Genomic DNA, 17523 nt, shown 5'->3' on the forward strand with positions numbered 1-17523 from the left:
GGAAAAGGAGGAGGTGGAGGAGGAGGAGGAAGAGGAGGAGAAGGAAGAGGAGGAGGCAGGGCTGGAGAGATGGCTCAGTGGTTAAGAGCACTGGCTGCGCTTCCAGAGGTCCTGAGTTCAATTTGCAGGTTTACATGCAGATAGAGCATTCATATACATTATATATATATAAAATTTTGGAAGGATAACAGCAAACCTGGGCAACATAATGAAGAACTCACCTGAGGCAATTGAGAGACCTCCATACCCACCCGTTCCTCCCCCACCCTCCGACTTCTTTCTTGTTCCTGTGGATAGTCCTAGTCTTATTTAGAAGGCTCTAAAGGGGCTGGAGAGATTGCTTAGCAATTAATGGTACCTGCTCCTCTCGCAGAGGACCCGGGGTGGGCATTTAACGTTGCCGTCACGACTCAGTTTACCGCAAACACCGCAGAGGGCAGGACCTACAGATGGAGGCATCTAGACACACCATCTCTCCCTCCTTGCTCTCTTTCTGTGGTACTGGCAGCTTCCTCTTACTCAATCCTGTAGGAGCAGATCTGTAAGGTTCCTTCTTTGTCCCATCCTCTCTACACTTGGTGGGTGTGAGCTGGGTGCCACAGCCCTGCTCTGCTGCTGCCTCTGGGATTGTGTCCCCCAAGGATCTGTCCACCTCAGGAGGGACCATGGAGCTCGTATAGCCTTTGGCCTGAGCCCCCGTTACTGACAGAAAAGGAAGCTGTGGCCAAGGACTCCAGGGGAGTGGATTCTACTCTGGTCCAGACCCAAGGCACCCAGCCCTCCTGGAGACATTGTGCGAGCCGGGCCGGGCCTCCAGACACAGCCCCTGCCGCCCCACCCCAGCCAGGGTGGTGCTTGTGTGGGGAGGACTTTAAGTCCGGCTGCCAGACCCCTGATCGGGAGAGGCAGAGAGGGCTGGCCACCATGCACAGCTCCTCCAGCCCGTGGGTGATGCTGCCTCCGCAGCGTCTGCTCCTCCTCCTGCTGCTGCTGCTGACTGCCGCTGGCCCCACCTCAGCCCTCACAGAGGATGAGAAGGAGACCATGGTGGAACTTCACAACTACTACCGTGCCCAGGTGTCCCCACCGGCCTCAGACATGCTGCAGATGGTGAGTGTGACTGGGTGCCCGCCTCCTGCGACTGAAGGGGCGAGAGGCTAGGCCTGCCACAAGCCCTTTTCCTCACCTCCCTGTAGGGATGCTCTCTCAAGACTCCTTCCTCTGGTCAGTGACAGAGTCCCTGGTGCTGTATAATGCACTGGTACCCATAATCAACCCCATCTACTACAGGAAACCGAGGCTCTGAGGGAACTTGCTCAGGATTTAAACCCCGGCTCCCCACACCAGTGGCCTCCTCCTCAACTCTTCTCAAGATGGGCTAGCCTGGAAGGGAAGAGGAAAAGACAGATGAGCCCAGAAAACACTGGCGAGGGTTAGAACAAGCCTCAGAAGGGTTTTGGGGCCCACAGTTCAGGTGTTCCCTCCAACACCTGGCCTCATTTGGGTCGTATCCTGTAACCATGTGGACTTTCTCATCTCTTCTGTCTCATATACTACACGCAGTATAATATAAAAACCACACATATAACACACACACACACAAACTATCTACACAGCAGTAAGAGGAACGCACAGACAACGGAGGCCGACGGGTGCCGGTGGCCAATCTGGCGGAAAGAATATTATCAGATGACAGGGTTGAGGCAGGATGTCTGCTCCGGTTCCCGCTGACAGAGTTAGAATCCCTCCCTTTCTGTCCTCTCTGAAGTCTGACTGGCCCACCCCACCCACACCCCTACCCCCACCCCATCCCCAGACACCCTCCAGCGGCCAGGACCCCTTGAGCTAAGAGTCACACCTGGGAAATACAACAGGGAACCTGGGATCCCGACATTTAGCTTGTAGCCTCAGCTTGTCCCCTGTGGCTAGGTGACTCTGAGGGGAGCCTTTTCCTGGTGGACAGTTAGGTACGGACATCCCTGCCCTACAGGTCAGACAGGATGACTGTTGAGACATGCTCACAGCATCACACCCGTTGTCCTTGGCAACCAGGAACTGCAGACAAATCAGAAGCCAGAATACTACTTAGCAGTTCAGCTGCCCAGGGTGATTTTGTTCAAGGTGTTCCCCACCTTGCTAGCCCACAACACCGAGCACTGTGACAGATAGAGATTATGCTACTTCCTGTCCTAGAATGCGGCCTCTCTGTCTATCCCAGAGCCCGCTAGACCTCCTGATCCCTGTTTCTGCTCCCAGCTGCCTACTATCGTCAGAGTCTAGGGGACCGCCCAGACCGGTGATTTGAAACAAAACGGCCAGAGCCGGGCCAGCCAGGTGTTCATCAAGACGTTTGCCCAAGCAAATCTGATGAACTGAGTTCCCTCCCCAGAGGCTGTCAGGAAGAATACTCTCCAGAAAGCTGTCCTCTCGCCTTCATGCAGGCACTGTGAGGCATACACCTGCATTCACACATAAAAGTGAGCGCATAATTAATTTTTAAAAAAATGACCAGAGAGAGAACGAGAAAGATTCATCAAGGCCCAGTTCAGGGTCCCACGAGGGTTCCAGGAAGCTACAGCACTGAGTAGGTGGGAAGTGGGCGTGGTCATACAGTTCACCCCAAGCGCCTGCTGCTGCTTTTGGTGGGGCTGTCCGGCTGGGGTGGGGAGGGCTGCTAGGGGGGCAGACGCAGAGGTTGGAAAAAGAGCCACGGTAGGCATCCACTTTCAGGAGAGGCCGACAGAGTTTAATGGGATCCAGGTCTTTCTCCGTAGTCCTTGGGGTCAGAGGCCTTAAGTTCCTCCTCCCGTGCTCCGTCTTCTCCCAGCCATGGAGGCTCTCTAAGCAAAACTGCTCGTCCCCGGTCTCACCCGCGATGAGACAGACTGGAGAATCTGGGGTTGGGGGTTTGACAGCGCTGGTTTAGGTAGGGCTCTGATGCCTGGAAGTGAGACAGCTTTCTCCTGGGAGGAGGGACCGGATGAAGGGAGTTGAGCCCTGAGGGAGAGCCTAGGCAATGAGGAGGCAGCCAGGTGTTGATGCACTCACGGGTCCACCAACATTTCCCTGGACAGCTTCAGATGCCCGAGCAGTTCAATCAGCCCAGTGTGCATCTCTGCCTCACCCCCAGCTAACACAGGACACACAAAGATCACAACTGACATCAGTCCTCTGTCCCCGCCCCCATGCCCTGTGAAGGGTAAGAGAGGAACCCCAGGGTCTGAGGTGGCACTCTTCCATCGCACTGAAACCCACGGGGAACAGATTCCGGTGACAAGCCAGGAGTCACCTTGCTAGAGGGGGAGCGTGGTACAGCAAGCCCATCTCTGGCCTACTGAGGTTTCAAGACACTCCAGCCTACTTTAGCCACCCTCACCTCCCTGTCTTGCCTCCCTTGCGTCCCTGCAGAGGTGGGACGACGAGCTGGCCGCCTTCGCCAAGGCCTACGCTCAGAAGTGCGTGTGGGGTCACAACAAAGAGCGCGGGCGGCGCGGAGAGAACTTGTTTGCCATCACGGGCGAGGGCATGGACGTGCCGCTGGCCGTGGGGAACTGGCACGAGGAGCACGCGCATTACAACCTCAGCACGGCCACCTGCGATCCGGGCCAGATGTGCGGCCACTACACTCAGGTGACAGCCTCGGCTGAGTGAGCTCCGGTGTGAGGTCTCCTGATGTTGCCTGAGGGCTGAGGAATCTAGACGTTGAGCTGGCCTCTGATTGTTGGACGAGCCTTGTGATGGAGTGGGGTCGGGGCGGGGCGGGGGCTCTTGATGTTGGGTATGACCAACCTGCACGATTGAGAAGGGACGGGTTGGGGTCACGTGTGTGGAAAGGGTCTGGACCTGGTTCAGTAGGGAGAGGGCTCCAGATGTTCTGATAAGCCGCGTGAGTGCTTGCGAACCTGAGTGCACGGTTTGGTCTGGACCTGGAGGTGAGGGGTGGGGCCACGTGCACCTCGGGTAGAGCAGGCTGGGCCCTCCTGGTGTTGGGTGGAGCCACCTGATCCGTGGGCGGGGCCGGCAGGATCTCTAGATGGGTAGAGCCACGTGCTGGGCCAGGTTGAGTGCTCCACTCAGAGCAGCCTCTCTTTAAACCGGTCCTTTACAGCTTCCTTAATAGTCTGCACAGCAGTTATCGCGCAGTCAAAGGCCACTCAAACTCATTTTTTTTCCCAAAAAGGCACATCTTTTGAAAGCCTAGGTCACTTGTTTTATCCTTCTGAGAAGAAGGAAGGTGTCACAACGCCTATTTCCCGAATGTAGTGATTGTCCTGGGTGACGGTGGTCCAGAGCTTTTGCCTCAGCCGCAGATGCCCCTCTCCCCTCACGTCCCCTTTCCTGCCACTGTCGCTCTTGGCACTTCCATCTCTAATTTGCTGTTTCTAATCTGCCAAACTGATAAAGCAAATAGACAAACTTGATTAATTTTTGCATTAGAAAAAAAAAACTGTTTAAAAGGGTGGGCGAGGGCTGGAGAGATGGCTCAGCGGTTAAGAGCACTGACTGCTCTTCCAGAGGTCCTGAGTTCGATTCCCAGCAACCCCATGGTGACTCACAACCATCTTTAAAGGGATCTGATGCTTCTGATGTGTCTGAAGACAGCTACAGTGTACTCACATACATTAAATAAATAAATAAATAAATAAATAAGAGGGCGGGCGAGATGGCCCAGTGGGTATGGGCAGTCGTCACCAAGCCTGACGGAGTGGTATTCCCTCGATCCCAATTTAAAAAAAAAAAAAAGTTTCTAAAAACACTGTGTAGGCAGAAAAGCACATGCTCACTGGAGAAAGGTTTCTGGAGCCTTCTGACAGTGTTTCTGGCCTCTCTCAGATAACCTTCGCTCTCCACTCAGTTCCGGATGCTTTTGGAAAGTTTAGTCTTGCGGAGTGACGCTAGCCTTGGTATTAAGGGATTGTTTTCTCTTCCCAATGCTTATTGTACAAACGATTACACCAGAAACCAAAAGGGGGAAAAACAGTCCCACCCTCATCCCTCCCTTTCATTTCCAGTGCCTTTTTGAGCTGGTATTTTTAGCCCTAATCTTAAGGAAATACAAGCACCCACCCAAGTTGGGAAGTTGAAGGTCCCAGCACCCTCCCTACTGGGATATCCCTGCCCCCCACCCCAGCCAACACCCTGCTGCCAGACTGAGCAAGCTATCTGTAGCTCTGTCCTAAGCTGGGAGCCATTTCTATCCCAAACTCACCTGGTCAGACAGGAATCTGAGCCTAGAAATTCAGGAAAACATGGCATCTCCACCCTGTGGCAGGGCACACATTTTTGGTTTGTTATTGTTCTGGTTAAGACAGGGTCTCACTAGGTAGCCTTGGCTGGCCTGGAACTTCCACAGAGATCTGCCTGCTTCTGCCTAGAGTGTTGGAATTAACAGTTCTGTTTTTGTATGTAGGAAGAAATTATTCTAGAAGCCCGGCCAAGCCCCAAAAGAGGCAGAACAAAGGCTTTCTAAGGTGTTAGTTGGAATAGGGCAAGTTTCAAAATAACTCCTCCTTGGACTTTCCTTGTGTCTGAAGCTCTTCACTGTCTCTGATCCTTTCCATAGACCTCCGGTTTAAAACCTTGTTTAGGGGCTGGAGAGATGGCTCAGGGGTTAAGAGCACTGACTGCTCTTCCAGAGGCCCTGGGTTCAATTCCCAGCAATCACATGGTGGCTCACAACCATCTGTAACGGGATCCGATGCCCTCTTCTGGTGTGTCTGAAGACAGCGACGGTGTACTCACATACAGAAAATGGATAAATAATTCATAAAACAAAACAAAAACTTGTACAAAGGGATCAAGCCGGTCGGAGGTGGCACACACCTTTGATCCCAGCACTCTGAATTGCAGGGGCTGGTGGATCTCTGCGAGTTCAGGCCAGCCTGGTCTACAGAGCAAGTTCCATGACAGCCAGAGCCACACAGAGAAACCCTGTCTTGAAAAACCTAAACCAAAGTAATGAACCAAATAACCAAAAAACCCTAAGGATCTCTAGAAAGAGGCTACGGGAGAGTGGACAGGGTGTATCAGAGGCTTGAGGCTGAGTGGAGACTGAAGGAGGCCTGGTGACTTTTGTGTTTGGCAGAGAGGGTAGACACTGTTGTCCCCTGCCTCTAACCCACATGAGCAAGCAGTTTTGATCTGAGGCTGTAGGGTCCTGTGGGGACGGACTGTGTCACCCTGCCCAGGGCTAACCTGCTGGGCTTTCCCTCCTTTAGGTAGTGTGGAGCAAGACTGAGAGGATCGGCTGTGGGTCCCACTTCTGCGAGACGCTCCAGGGAGTGGAGGAAGCTAACATCCAGTTGCTCGTGTGCAACTATGAGCCCCCGTAAGTACCGAGGGGCCGCATGCGTAGGGGAGGACGGATCTGGGCACAGCTCAAGGAAGCTATGGGCTGTTAATGTGGGCCCTGTCCCTTCTAGCAACTGTGATGGTCCCATAAGGGGTCTAATTTGGTTAGCCAGAGAAGGGGGGAGCCCATGTTCCCCGGGAAGCAACTCGTGGGGGACAGCAGCCCCGTGGGCTCCTGTGGATGGATCTGTTGTGCGTCTTGGGAACGTGGGGACCTGTAGGTAGGCGTAGGCCTTCCCTGCAGCAATGCCTTCTCATTTAGGGGGAACGTGAAGGGCCGTAAACCCTACCAGGAGGGGACTCCCTGCTCCCAGTGCCCTCTTGGCTACAGCTGCGAGAACTCTCTCTGTGGTGAGTGGCAGGATGAAGTGGGGTGGGGTGTCCTCCTCTACCCCTCTTCCCCCACTGGGTGACTTAAAGTCTCAGGACTCCCGCCCTGAGAAACAGGAGAAGGGCCTTCGGGATGCGATGGCGGAGACCCTCTGTGACTTTCTGCCTTCCTTACACAGTTACCTTGGCGACTTGTTAACTCCAAATGACAGATTTCAACCTTAAATCCCCACAGAGAATTGAGATCCAGCGGCCCTGGAGTGCTGTGCGAGGGGGCGTGGCCGAGAGGGTCGATCTGGTGGTGGGCGTGGTCTGTGGTCGAATGGGCGGGGCCTGCTAGGCAGTCCTCTAAGCGATGCTTGAACAAGGTGATGGGTGGAGGAGTTCGTTGTGTCAATGACAAGAAGTTACACTACCAGAAGGCGCACCCACTGCAGAGGAATATGGCTCGTGCATCCGGGTGGGATTTTGTGCGGCTGGGTGGGGTCCCGTTTGCAGCACTAATGCTTGGCCTTGCCAAACAGAGCCCATGAGAAACCCGGAAAAGGCGCAGGATTCGCCTCCAAGGGTGACCGAGGTCCCTTCCACCCGAGCAACTGAAACCCTAAGCTCCAGGGAAACCGCTACTTCATCCCTAGCAACCTCTGAGACTCTACATTTCTCCTCGGTAACAAAGGTCTCAGACTCCCCGGCAACCGAGTCCTCACCTACGGTAGAAACAAAGGCCGCATCTTCCTTAGCAACCGGAGGCCCCTCCTCCATGGCAACAGAGGCTCGGTCTTTTCTAACTGAGGTCCCCTCGGTTTCTGCAACGCACAAACAGCCCTCACTGGATGAAGGGCCGGTTAACTTTCTCACATCAACTCATATCCCCATCCCCAAATCTATGGACAAAGAAGCCAGCAAGTCGAGCGCAACCTCTGTGAGCCCAGAGAAATCCCTGCACCCCAAGATGTCCCTGACAGAGACAGGAGAGTCACTACCTCAAATCCAGGAGGAGGCTGAGCCCAAGGCCGAGTCGCCCGAGGCCGTGGCCAAGCTGCCTGAGGCCGAGTTGCCTGTTTCCAGTGAGGCTTCGGTTCCAGTTCTTCCAGTCCAGGAGCACGATGGACAGAAGGCCTCACTGGAACACTCGGGCCGTCCTGCCTCCACATCCCTACCCAACTTGCCTAGTGCCGCGGGTAATGCCACAGGTGGGCACACCCTGGCCCTACAGTCATCCTGGACAGGTAAGGCCCGAAGTCCTTATTTTTCCTTCCTGGCTCCAGAATGCTGGTGTCCTGTACTTGGAACCAGTGTTTGGGGCATGGTCAAGCATGCGCCATCTGGAAGATGCTTCCTCTCTCCCTGCCTGCCGCCTGCACCTTGCATGGAGTGAGCGGAGAGTCAGCCTGGGCTGTTTGCAAGCTGAGGTACAAACACCTTCCTTTCTGCAGGTGCAGAAGACCCTGAAAAGGCCAACTGGGATTTGAAGAATTCTGCTCATGTGTGGGGCCCTTTCCTGGAACTGCTGCTGCCTCCCCTGCTGTTGGCTGGCATATTCTGAGGGGGGACACCCGAAGGCCTGGTGAGGAGACGGCCCTCATGCCCATTCTGGATTCTTTTTCCAAACTAGAAGCCTAGAGCTTCTGGAGCAGGTCATGCTCTTCCTGTGCCCTCCCCTCTCCTCTCTGCCATGCAATGCCAGCACGTATGATACCCGCCCCCCCATGCTTCTTCCACGAGGGTGGGGGTGGGGTGCTGCCCTTGGTCAGCTGCAAGCTGTTCTGAGCAGTGTCCTAGTGGCCATTAGTTTCTGAAGGACAGAGGATCTTAGCCCTTCAACTCTTTCTTGAGTCATCTGAGGCAAGGAATATCTGAAGTACCTACTGCCTTCCCAGGGAGAAGAGGTCAGCTGCCCAACTGTGGTGTCCTGCTATCCTGTCCAACCTGGCTAAAGCCCCTCTGGAAGGGAAAGGCTGTGGGGTCATCAGTAACTGCACACCAGGGCCCTTCCTGTCCCTCACAGTGGAGTTCTCCCAAGGACACGATTGATTCTGAGGATACTTGTCTGCTCCACAGGGTGGGGTTGGGATTACTGTCTGCCTGCAGGCTGTAGGGCTCCCCATCTCTGAGTGCCCGTGTGGCTTGGATGGCAGACCTTTGGGTAAAGTAAAGAACAAGCCCCAACCAAGTGGGGTTCTGTGGGTTGGGGAGACAGGGAGCAGGGAATGGAGACAGCCTTGACTCCTGAATAAAACCTGTCTGAGAGCCCCGACTCAGTGCTCTGCATGAGGTGAAGCGGTGTGAGAAAGCTGGTCTGCCCACCCATCTTCTCTCTTCCTCTCCCCATCCCCCATCTCCCATCCCCCATCCCCCAGCTCTCAGAGCCATCCCTTCCCTTCTGGTAACCTCCACTCCACTCAAGCCCCAGGTAGCCTTGCAGGAAGGAGAAAAGAGCAGAAGGAAGGACCGGAAGTTATCAGTGGGACTTACCTCAGTGGCTTTGGGGGTTGGGAACATTCCCACAAGGGGACTGATGCTCAGGCCTGTCCTGGGCACACGTTTCAAGGTTTGGGGCAACTTCGGTCCTTCAAAGGAGCCCTGAGACAGAGCCCCAGGGCACAGAAACTTCTCTGGGGACCGGAGAAGAGTGGTCCAGAAGTGGGTCAGAAACACAAGGAACAAGAAGTAAGACCTAGGAAGGGGTCTTGGCCAGGCTAGTACAACAAGGATACTCCTCTCAATAAAGACAGTCACCCATTTAAACTGTACAACTTAGGGCCACTGAAAAGGCTCATGGGTAAAGGCAAGTAGTTCTCCAACCTCTATTCACGTGCAATGGCATACATGGACAGTGTCCCCAGCATCTTTATTTGAGTGTACTTAGTGTTTGCTTTGAGATCAAGTCTCCAGGTAGCCCTGGCTGTCCTGGAACACTCTATGTAGGCCAGGCTGGCCTCCAACTCAGAGATCCACCTGTTTCTCCTCATAAAGGCTGGGATTAAACGTGTACACCACCACACCAGGCTGAAAAAAACAAAACACTGAAGCATACAACTCAATGTTTTGGAGATGTATTTATTTAGTGTCTGTAGGGCCGGGGTAAGCAGAGTGGCATGCACACAGAGGTGAGCAAGCCTGCAGGGATAGCTCTTCTCCCATGCATGTTCTGGGGGTCAAACTCAGGTTGTCAGGCTTGGTGGCAAGTGCCGTTACTGAGCCAACTGGCCAGCCCCAACTTGATGTATTTTAGTATATTCATTTGGGGACTGTGTAGCTATCCCTAATACCAACAGTGGACTTTTTCATTACCGTAGAGGCACCTCACCCACTGGTACCCGCTCCCACACACCCCTTTCAGGCTAAAACAACTTAGATCTATTTTTCTATATGTATGTTCATTTCCTACTCCTTTCTTGTTTTTTGGCCGGGGGGGGGGGGGGGAAGGGGAGGCGGAGCTCATGCCACTACACTTGTGGAGATTGGAGAATGGGAGGCGGAGCTCATGCCACTACACTTGTGGAGATTGGAGGACCTCCTCTCCCTCCACCATACAGGTCAGGGTTGATAACAAACACCTTCGCCCGCTGAGCCATTTCACGGACCCTCATTTGCTGGTCTTTGACTTTCATCTAAATCCTTCACAAAGATGTTTCGTGACGAGCTAACATATCTTCAAGGCCCACCCATCCTGTAGCATGAATGTTCTCTTTACTGCAAAGTCACGCTGTGCCTATGAGCTTGTGTGCTGTGCGCATGCATGCCTGCGCAGGTACAGGCCGGCCAGAGGCCAGTCTCTGGCATCACCTCGCTTTTGTGAGATGCTGTCTCTCACCGATGCTGGGGCTCAGTTTGCCTAGGATGGTCCAATGAGCTTCAGGGATCTGTCTCCACATCCCACCCATCGCTGCACCCAATGCTGGGGTTACAGGCCTGTATCACTCTACCCAGCTTTGATGTGGGTGCTAGATCGAACTCAGGTCCTCCTGCTTGAGTGGCAAGCATTTTCCTTCTCCCCGGACCCCAGCTGTTGAGGTCTTTTTCTTTTCCTTCCTTCCTTCCTTCCTTCCTTCCTTCCTTCCTTCCTTCCTTCCTTCCTTCCTTCCTTTCTCTTTCTTTCTTTCTTTCTTTCTTTCTTTCTTTCTTTCTTTCTTTCTTTTCTTTTCTTTTCTTTTCTTTTCTTTTCTTTTTCCGAGACAGAGTTTCTCTGTGTAGCCCTGGCTGTCCTCGAACTCACTCTGTAGACCAGGCTGGGCTCAAACTGAGAAATCCACTTGCCTCTTCCCTCCCAAATGCTGGGATTAAAGGCTTGCGCCACCATTGCCCAGCCGAGGTCTTTTTTCGTGGTCATTTTGTTCCTTGTCTGGTAAAAGATTTTATTGTGAAAGTGTGTTGACTTTTCTCAAAGGCCTTTTCTGTCCCGATTGAGATGGTCATGTGATTAGAGTGTATGACATTAACTGACCTTCAGATGCTAAAGCAACTGCATCCCTGGGAAGGTCCGTTCTCTTGAGCTAGTGTGTTGGGCCCGAGTGGTCAGGGATGGGGGCCTCTGGGCCAAGCCTATCCCAGTTTCCCTGTGTCTCTTCCTCTTAGCCAACAAGGGCATCTGCTGGCAGTCTGCAGATCTGTCCTGTGAATGTGCCAGGAGTATGGGATCAGGGAGATGTCAAGAGCACGGGCACTAACAGATGGGCAGGGAGGGGGACCTGCCAGCAAAGCGGAACTATGATCAATAGAAGATAGAGGCTGCTATCCAGAGGCCTTGAGGACCTGAAAGTCTTTCCTGACACTGTAGCTGTGGCTTCTGAGCATTTTGGCGACTGGCAGTGACAAGGAGGGACAGCTCGGGCTATCACTGTCTCCTTATCAAAAAGCCTCAAAAGACTTGCCATAGGCCTTTCAGACTTTCCCTAAGACTAAGGTTACCCATGAGGGAAGTCACTGGTTCCCTCGAGATAGCTCAGCTCCTTCCCTGCTCAAGACTAAACCTCTTAACAGATAAGAGGCTAATACCTGGGAACAGCAGGGCCTCATGTTGGACAGTCAGACCAATCAAAGCCTTCCACTTTAGGACCTCTTACAAACCAATGGGAGGACATGGCTCAGGGGCAGAGGCATCTCTTTAGGGACAGCTAAACTCTGCTCAGTTGTGAAATACAAGTGTCCCTAAACCTGGGGGTCACTGGAAGGAACAGTACAAAGACAGGATTTGAGGGAGCATAGGGAGAAAAGTTACCCCAGGCGGGGTAACTTTGGCGGGGGTAATGTGGCGGGGGTATAGTAGGCTGGCATCCTCTGGACATTGGTCTGGATGATGTAAGCCTGGCCTGCTCACAATGTGGGCAACTTCCCAGAGTGCAGCTTCCTGCGGTGAGGCTCTTTAGCATAGGAGAGAGGAACTAAACAGGAGGGCACAAAGGCCCACCACTGTTTATCTGCACAGGGTCCACCAAGCCTCTCATGCTGGGCATGAGAGACATAAGGTAAAACTGGACCATTCTTCCCTAATCCCTGTCAGTAGACTACTGGGAAATAAGACTACCAAAGCCTTCCTCCTGGGGAATGAAAAACCACCAAACTGCAACTCTTTCAGGGCCCCTGCAGAGATGACCAACAGTAGGGGAGGACCAGCCTCTGCTTGGAGAGGGGTTCTGAGAGGAGTGTCTGGGAACAGGGAAATCAAATCCTGAGTCCAAGCTGACAGTCTCTCTGCTAGAGACAGCTTTCCAGTCTGCTTTCTCTCTCTCTCTCTCTCTCTCTCTCTCTCTCTCTCTCTCTCTCTCTTTCTCTCTCTCTCTCTGATCTACTTTCTCTGGAGATCTCTAGATAGCTACCCTCCTCTGTGTTCTGCTCAAGACAATTCTCCCTTGCTGTTCTAAAAACTTTCTCCGGATAGCTCATCTCTTGCAGACGGTAAGTCCAGTCACTCCAGGTTTCCTTTCGATTATCTAAGGAATCAGCATCCGGAACCCCGGCTGCTGAATTCTCAGGAGACAGCATACACACATTTTCTCTTAACATTGTAAAAGAGTTCAGAGATCTGCCTGCCTCTGTTAAGCACAGAAAAGCTGTGTGGACCCAGTCATTAAATTACCATCTCTACCAGACCTGAGCCTGGACTCACTGTGTCCCAGGCTGACCTTGAACTCAGGAACCGGCTTGCCTTTGTATCTTTCTGACATGCTGGCTCATCAATGCACCTGCCCTTGCTCCTTTAGATTCGTGAAGGCCCTCATACTGCATCCTTATTTTTTGCATAGTTGAAAAATTATGTTTTTATATATGCTTTCAGAGTTCTTTTCCACAGCCTTGAGGGCTGTCCTGAAAGTCCCAGCATTTACCATTTAGCTGAGACGTTAGCCAACACCTTTGCTTCCCAGACTCACGCTGTCTCTGATTATCATGGAGTCTTATGAACGCTACCAGGGAGGACATTCCTTAGAGGAGGAGTGCGAATACGTACATTATTATACAGACAAGATTTATGCGCATGGTGGCCATCACTCCTGGAGGCCCACCTCCCGCTGGTCCTGTCCCAAGGGCAAGGACCACGTCATTCTGTCTCCACCAAGACCCAGCAACTAGGTCTGTCAGGTCACACATTATGCCCGTCAGAAGATGGTTGGCCACTTCACTTCCTTCTGCTACAGCGATGTGTCTGTCTGCTGTGGCGAAAGGTTCTGGAGGCCTGGAGAGTCATCTTCAAAAGGTGGTAAGGTGCCACCTGGCAGCCTAGGTGGGACTCTGAAACAGCTGCCATTTCTGTGGCAGAAGGCTCGAGTGCCAGTTGCTGCTCTGTGAAGAGGCACTTAGGCTCAACCCCAAGGACAAAGGACTCAACCATGTCACACTCCTTGGCCCCGGCTGGCCACCCACAGACCTGAGAAACCAGCACAGGGTCTGGCGGAACTCACAAAAATAAGAGGCTCCCAAAAAATCCAAATCACCACCAATACATTTATTTGAGGAGATAGGTCTATCTTACCACGAGGGGAGGACTAGGTGTCGGCCTATGGAACCTGTGCGTATTCACACACAGCCCAGGTGACTGACCTCACACCTGGTGACACCACCACAGACAAGCGGATGAGGGGGAGATTCTGAGGAGTCACATGATTTCCTAATCAGGAGAAGGCACCACCCTTGTATTAGAAAAGTAGTGTTTCGAACAACCAGCCTCCCAGCAAGGCCCAGGCATGATGGTGCCCTATTTACAAAGCAGGAGAGGGTGTGCTTCCGGCTGATTGGCAGGATGAGCCGGGCTGGAGGTGGAGGAAGCCTTGCCAGTGACCTTTGCCTCCGCAGCCTTCCTCTGCCCAGGTACAAGATGGACTCAAGTACCTCTGGGCACAGGAAGGGGATGCCACCCCAACCCTGCTCCCCGAGGCTTCCCCAGGCTCAGGCGACCCACCCCCACCAGCCCACATCTGGACAGACACACGGCAAATATGGACAAGAAGTCAGGCTGGGCTGGAGCTGCCCTCGGGCGTCTGAGATGATGGGTCCTCACCAGGGGTAGGCCAAGACCCCATAAATGTTTGGTCGGGTGGCTTAGTTACTCCAGGGCAAAGCATGACCCGGATGACACCCGGCGGAAGAGCAGGCTGGAGCCGCGGAAGAGCTGGCCCTGGTGGGGAAGAGCAGCCGTCAGTGGTGCTGGAGGGAGCTCTGCCTTTTACTGTGTGTGTGGTGAGGGGGAGGTGTGCACAGGAGAGCTCTCGTGTAGATTCTGAGATCCCACTCAGGTGGTTGGGCTTCTGTGACAAGCACTTTTACCCACTGGGCTGCCCACCCCGCTGGACCCCAGTCAACCCATACTCCACCTAAAGGACACTCAGTACTCTTGGTTCCTCCTCAGGCCAGTACCTCACTTGACAGGTGGCAAAGCAAGGCCAGGAAAAGGCAAGCACTTGCCCCTAGCCATGAACCTGGTCCCTGACCACTGCCCCTCCCCACCCACCAGAGCTACAGCCAGCAGGAGGCTTCAGCATAGACCCCCAGAAGCCCTGGCTGCTCTGCTAGGCTCACACCAGAGCAATGGAGGTCCAATGGAGGAGTTTGACTGAGAACATCCCAGGCACCCTTGGTACTGGAGGAGTGAGTTCTTGGGCTCTGCCGCCTACTGCCTCCAGCCTTTGTTTAATTCCACACGGTTGCTGAGGCCCAAGCTTCGGCCTCACCTGATTCCCCTCAGCCAGAGCCAGGGCTACTTAGGACCTACTTAGTACCCGGCGGCTTTTCCGAAAGGTGCCGCCCATCTACCCCCGACTTCTTATTCCTCTTCCTCCTCTTCCTCCTCTTCCTCCTCCCCGCCCAGCGGCCAAGAGCCCCCAGCCCAGCATGTTCACCTGCACGCTCAGGTACTTCCAGCAGTGGATCCAGGACTTGAACACAGGGGAATATGGAGGGAGTCCAGCCTGCAGCCTGGGGAGAACACAGGGGTCCTCAGACACATTGACAGTGAGGACCAGAGAATGTAAAGGAACTGGATACCATGGCCATCCCAACACCATGTTAACCCCACAGGAAATTATGTGTAGGTAGAGGGGCGGGAAAGGGCTCATCTTGATGTCCCAGCAGCCTCGGTAGGGGGCCAGGTGGAAGGGTACACACGTACCCACAGTTGTTCACCGCCATGAGATCTCCAACAAGCAGGAAGGGGTAAGTCAGCATGCTCACTGCAATCTGAAAAGCACACGGGCTTCAGTGCTGGCAGTGCGACACGCTGCCAACACCATACTGTGAGACCTGCCTCCAGCCCACCGTGGCCCTTAAGGGCAGTAGGCAGAACTTACCCCCATCACAAACTTGGTGTAGCTCCGGATGGCCAGGGCCTGGCTGAACTGTAGGACAGAAGGGAAGCAGGGTTTACCTCAGGGTTGTCAGGGCAGACTGCAGTTCTGTGGTACCTTTACCTTGCCTCATCTCACCCTCCACACCACCCTTTCCAGGACAGCTCCTCCTGTGACCTACCCATTAGGCTACCAGGCTGAAGGATTCTAGGGAATCAGGCTCATTTACCACCTTGTGTGGTAATCCTACAGGCCCCAGAGCTCCTGGTGTAGCCCACATCTGCTTGATAGCTGCCCTAGCTCAGCAGTTACAGCTGTGAGGGACTCCCAGTGAAAGGACAAACTTCTACCCAGCGTCCTGGACAGAGCCTGGTTCTGGGCATGAAGCATGTGGTCCCTCAGGGCTACCGCCACCCCATCTCGCCAAGCCTCCAATGCCTACCCCTAAAGCTTGACTTTCCCCAGAAAACAGCTCTCACTAAGAAAGCTGATGCCTGGCCCTTGGCATCTTCTCAAGTGGTCACCTGCTACAGGATAACCCAGAGCCCCTAGGAAAGATATGCCTGCTGGCCTTGCAGTCTGGGAGCCTCTTTTAGCCTGAAAGTCCGTACAGAACGCGCCTCCCATGCCAGAGCTGACTGCTCAGAAAGGTGTTTAAGCAGCCTGGGCAGGCCGTGCCCCCTGACCCAGAAAGCCAGTCAAGGGCCTTGTTGTGGGACACAGCAAATTGTCCCAGCCTTGCTCTTCATGCAACCACAGCACCTGTCTGCCCACCCACAAGCCCCCGAGTGACCAGTGCCTGCCCACCCACAGGCCCCTAAGGTAGGGTAGATCTGCAGGCAGTGTTCATGTCACTGGAAATGAGTGTGCATCTCCACAAACCAACTTTAATCTGTAAGCCAGGTTACAGGGCCTCCAGTCTCCTCACATCTCCCCCAGAGTTGCCAGTCTGAGCCAACAGACACCCTGTGGACCAAGAGTGACGACTCCTCTCCTATCCCTCCAGGATATCCCTCCTGATGTCAGAATACCTGGCTTCCAGGAACCCTAACCCATTGAAGGTCCCTGATCCTTATCTTGGTTGAGCAGAACCCATCAACCCATCAGGTGCCCAGGCCTTCTGACCCATGCAGATGAGGTCTACAGACTTTAGCAGCCAAAGCAGGCTGAACAAGATGGCACCATCCTGGTCCAGGGTGCTACATCTGTGCTGCCTCCCTTGACAAGGTCATGATGCTCATGGAAAGGCAAGTAGGTTGCTTTGCTTTTGGAAACAGGGTCTTCATATGTAGCCTTAACTGCATAATCCTCCTGCCTCCACCTCCCAAGTGCTGGGATTAAAGGCCTGCACTACCACTTCCACCTGGCTTTCCGTGGGTTTTAAAAGCACAAACCACAAAGGTTAAAGGCCTCGGGTAGGGGGCTGGAGAGATGGCTCAGCGGTTAAGAGCACTGACTGCTCTTCCAGAGGTCCTGAGTTCAAATCCCAGCAACCACATGGTGGCTCACAACCATCCGTAATGAGATTGGATGCCCTATTCTGGTGTGTCCGAAGACAGCGACAGTGTACTCATAAATAAAATAAATAAATAAATCTTAAAAAAAAAAAAAAAAAAAAAGGCCTCGGGTATTAGCTACCCACGCTCATTCACTGAGAAGTTTCAGGCCCACTTGAAATAGGGGTCCCCTCTCACCCCCATGTTGAGAAAACCCCAAGGTCCCAGCCTGTTCCAGACCCTGGGCACCAGCACACAGAAAGAAAGGCGAGCCCTTGCTCCAACCAACCTGGGAACCTGGATTCTGGTCGTTTCCCAGCCCCCCTGGGGTGTCACTCACGCTGTCGTCCACCAAGTAGGCATTGATGAAGTGGGCCAGCAGGTTACAGCCCCACAAGAAAACCACATCGCCCAGGAGGTGAGGGATTAAGCCGCTAAAAAAATAAGGTGAGCAGAGATGAGCAGGGAGGAGGCCTGGAGGTGGGCAGGCTGCACCCAGCTTACACCTGCAGCGCCTAGCTTACACCTGCAGTGCCCAGCTTACACCTGCAGTGCCCAGTTTACACCTG

The 17523-nt window shown here is 53.7% G+C and overlaps 2 protein-coding genes across 4 annotated transcripts in view; one reads left to right on the forward strand and one right to left on the reverse strand.

The window, feature by feature from the left end:
- Positions 1-919: 919 nt before the first annotated feature.
- On the forward strand, positions 920-8931 carry Pi16 (peptidase inhibitor 16). Of its 2 annotated transcripts, XM_028767956.1 has the most exons (7): positions 920-1110; positions 3409-3630; positions 6219-6328; positions 6614-6702; positions 7206-7910; positions 8118-8248; positions 8562-8931. In XM_028767956.1, the coding sequence occupies exons 1-6, from the start codon at positions 925-927 to the stop codon at positions 8225-8227; spliced, it is 1422 nt and encodes a 473-aa protein (XP_028623789.1). In that variant the 5' UTR covers positions 920-924; the 3' UTR covers positions 8228-8248; positions 8562-8931. The 2 variants fall into 2 exon arrangements, with proteins under 2 accessions (XP_028623789.1, XP_028623790.1); XM_028767957.1 differs by lacking the exon at positions 7206-7910.
- A 4669-nt stretch (positions 8932-13600) lies between these two features.
- Mtch1 (mitochondrial carrier 1) overlaps positions 13601-17523 on the reverse strand; it is a 15881-nt gene continuing 11958 nt past the window's right edge. Inside the window, exons 8-12 of one of the 2 annotated variants that reach the window (XM_028767872.1) lie at positions 17244-17388; positions 15462-15509; positions 15284-15351; positions 15015-15090; positions 13601-14293 (exon numbers count right to left, since the gene is read on the reverse strand). In XM_028767872.1, the coding sequence (XP_028623705.1) occupies positions 14222-14293; positions 15015-15090; positions 15284-15351; positions 15462-15509; positions 17244-17388 (409 nt within the window). In that variant the 3' untranslated portion in view covers positions 13601-14221. The remainder of the gene's footprint in view (positions 14294-15014; positions 15091-15283; positions 15352-15461; positions 15510-17243; positions 17389-17523) is intronic. The other variant, XM_028767873.1, reaches the window with a different exon arrangement.

The sequence above is a fragment of the Grammomys surdaster genome, unplaced genomic scaffold, assembly GCF_004785775.1.
Source record: "Grammomys surdaster isolate TR1022 unplaced genomic scaffold, NIH_TR_1.0 183, whole genome shotgun sequence".
NCBI classification, from domain to species: domain Eukaryota; kingdom Metazoa; phylum Chordata; class Mammalia; order Rodentia; family Muridae; genus Grammomys; species Grammomys surdaster.

Bases quoted from the DNA above. Each gene is read 5' to 3' on its own strand.
- Pi16 (XM_028767956.1), top strand. From the start codon at position 925: ATGCACAGCTCCTCCAGCCCGTGGGTGATGCTGCCTCCGCAGCGTCTG. The intron at 6,329-6,613 runs GTAAGTACCGAG...CTTCTCATTTAG, and splicing joins GTGTGCAACTATGAGCCCCC to GGGGAACGTGAAGGGCCGTA. The intron at 6,703-7,205 runs GTGAGTGGCAGG...CTTGCCAAACAG, and splicing joins CTGCGAGAACTCTCTCTGTG to AGCCCATGAGAAACCCGGAA.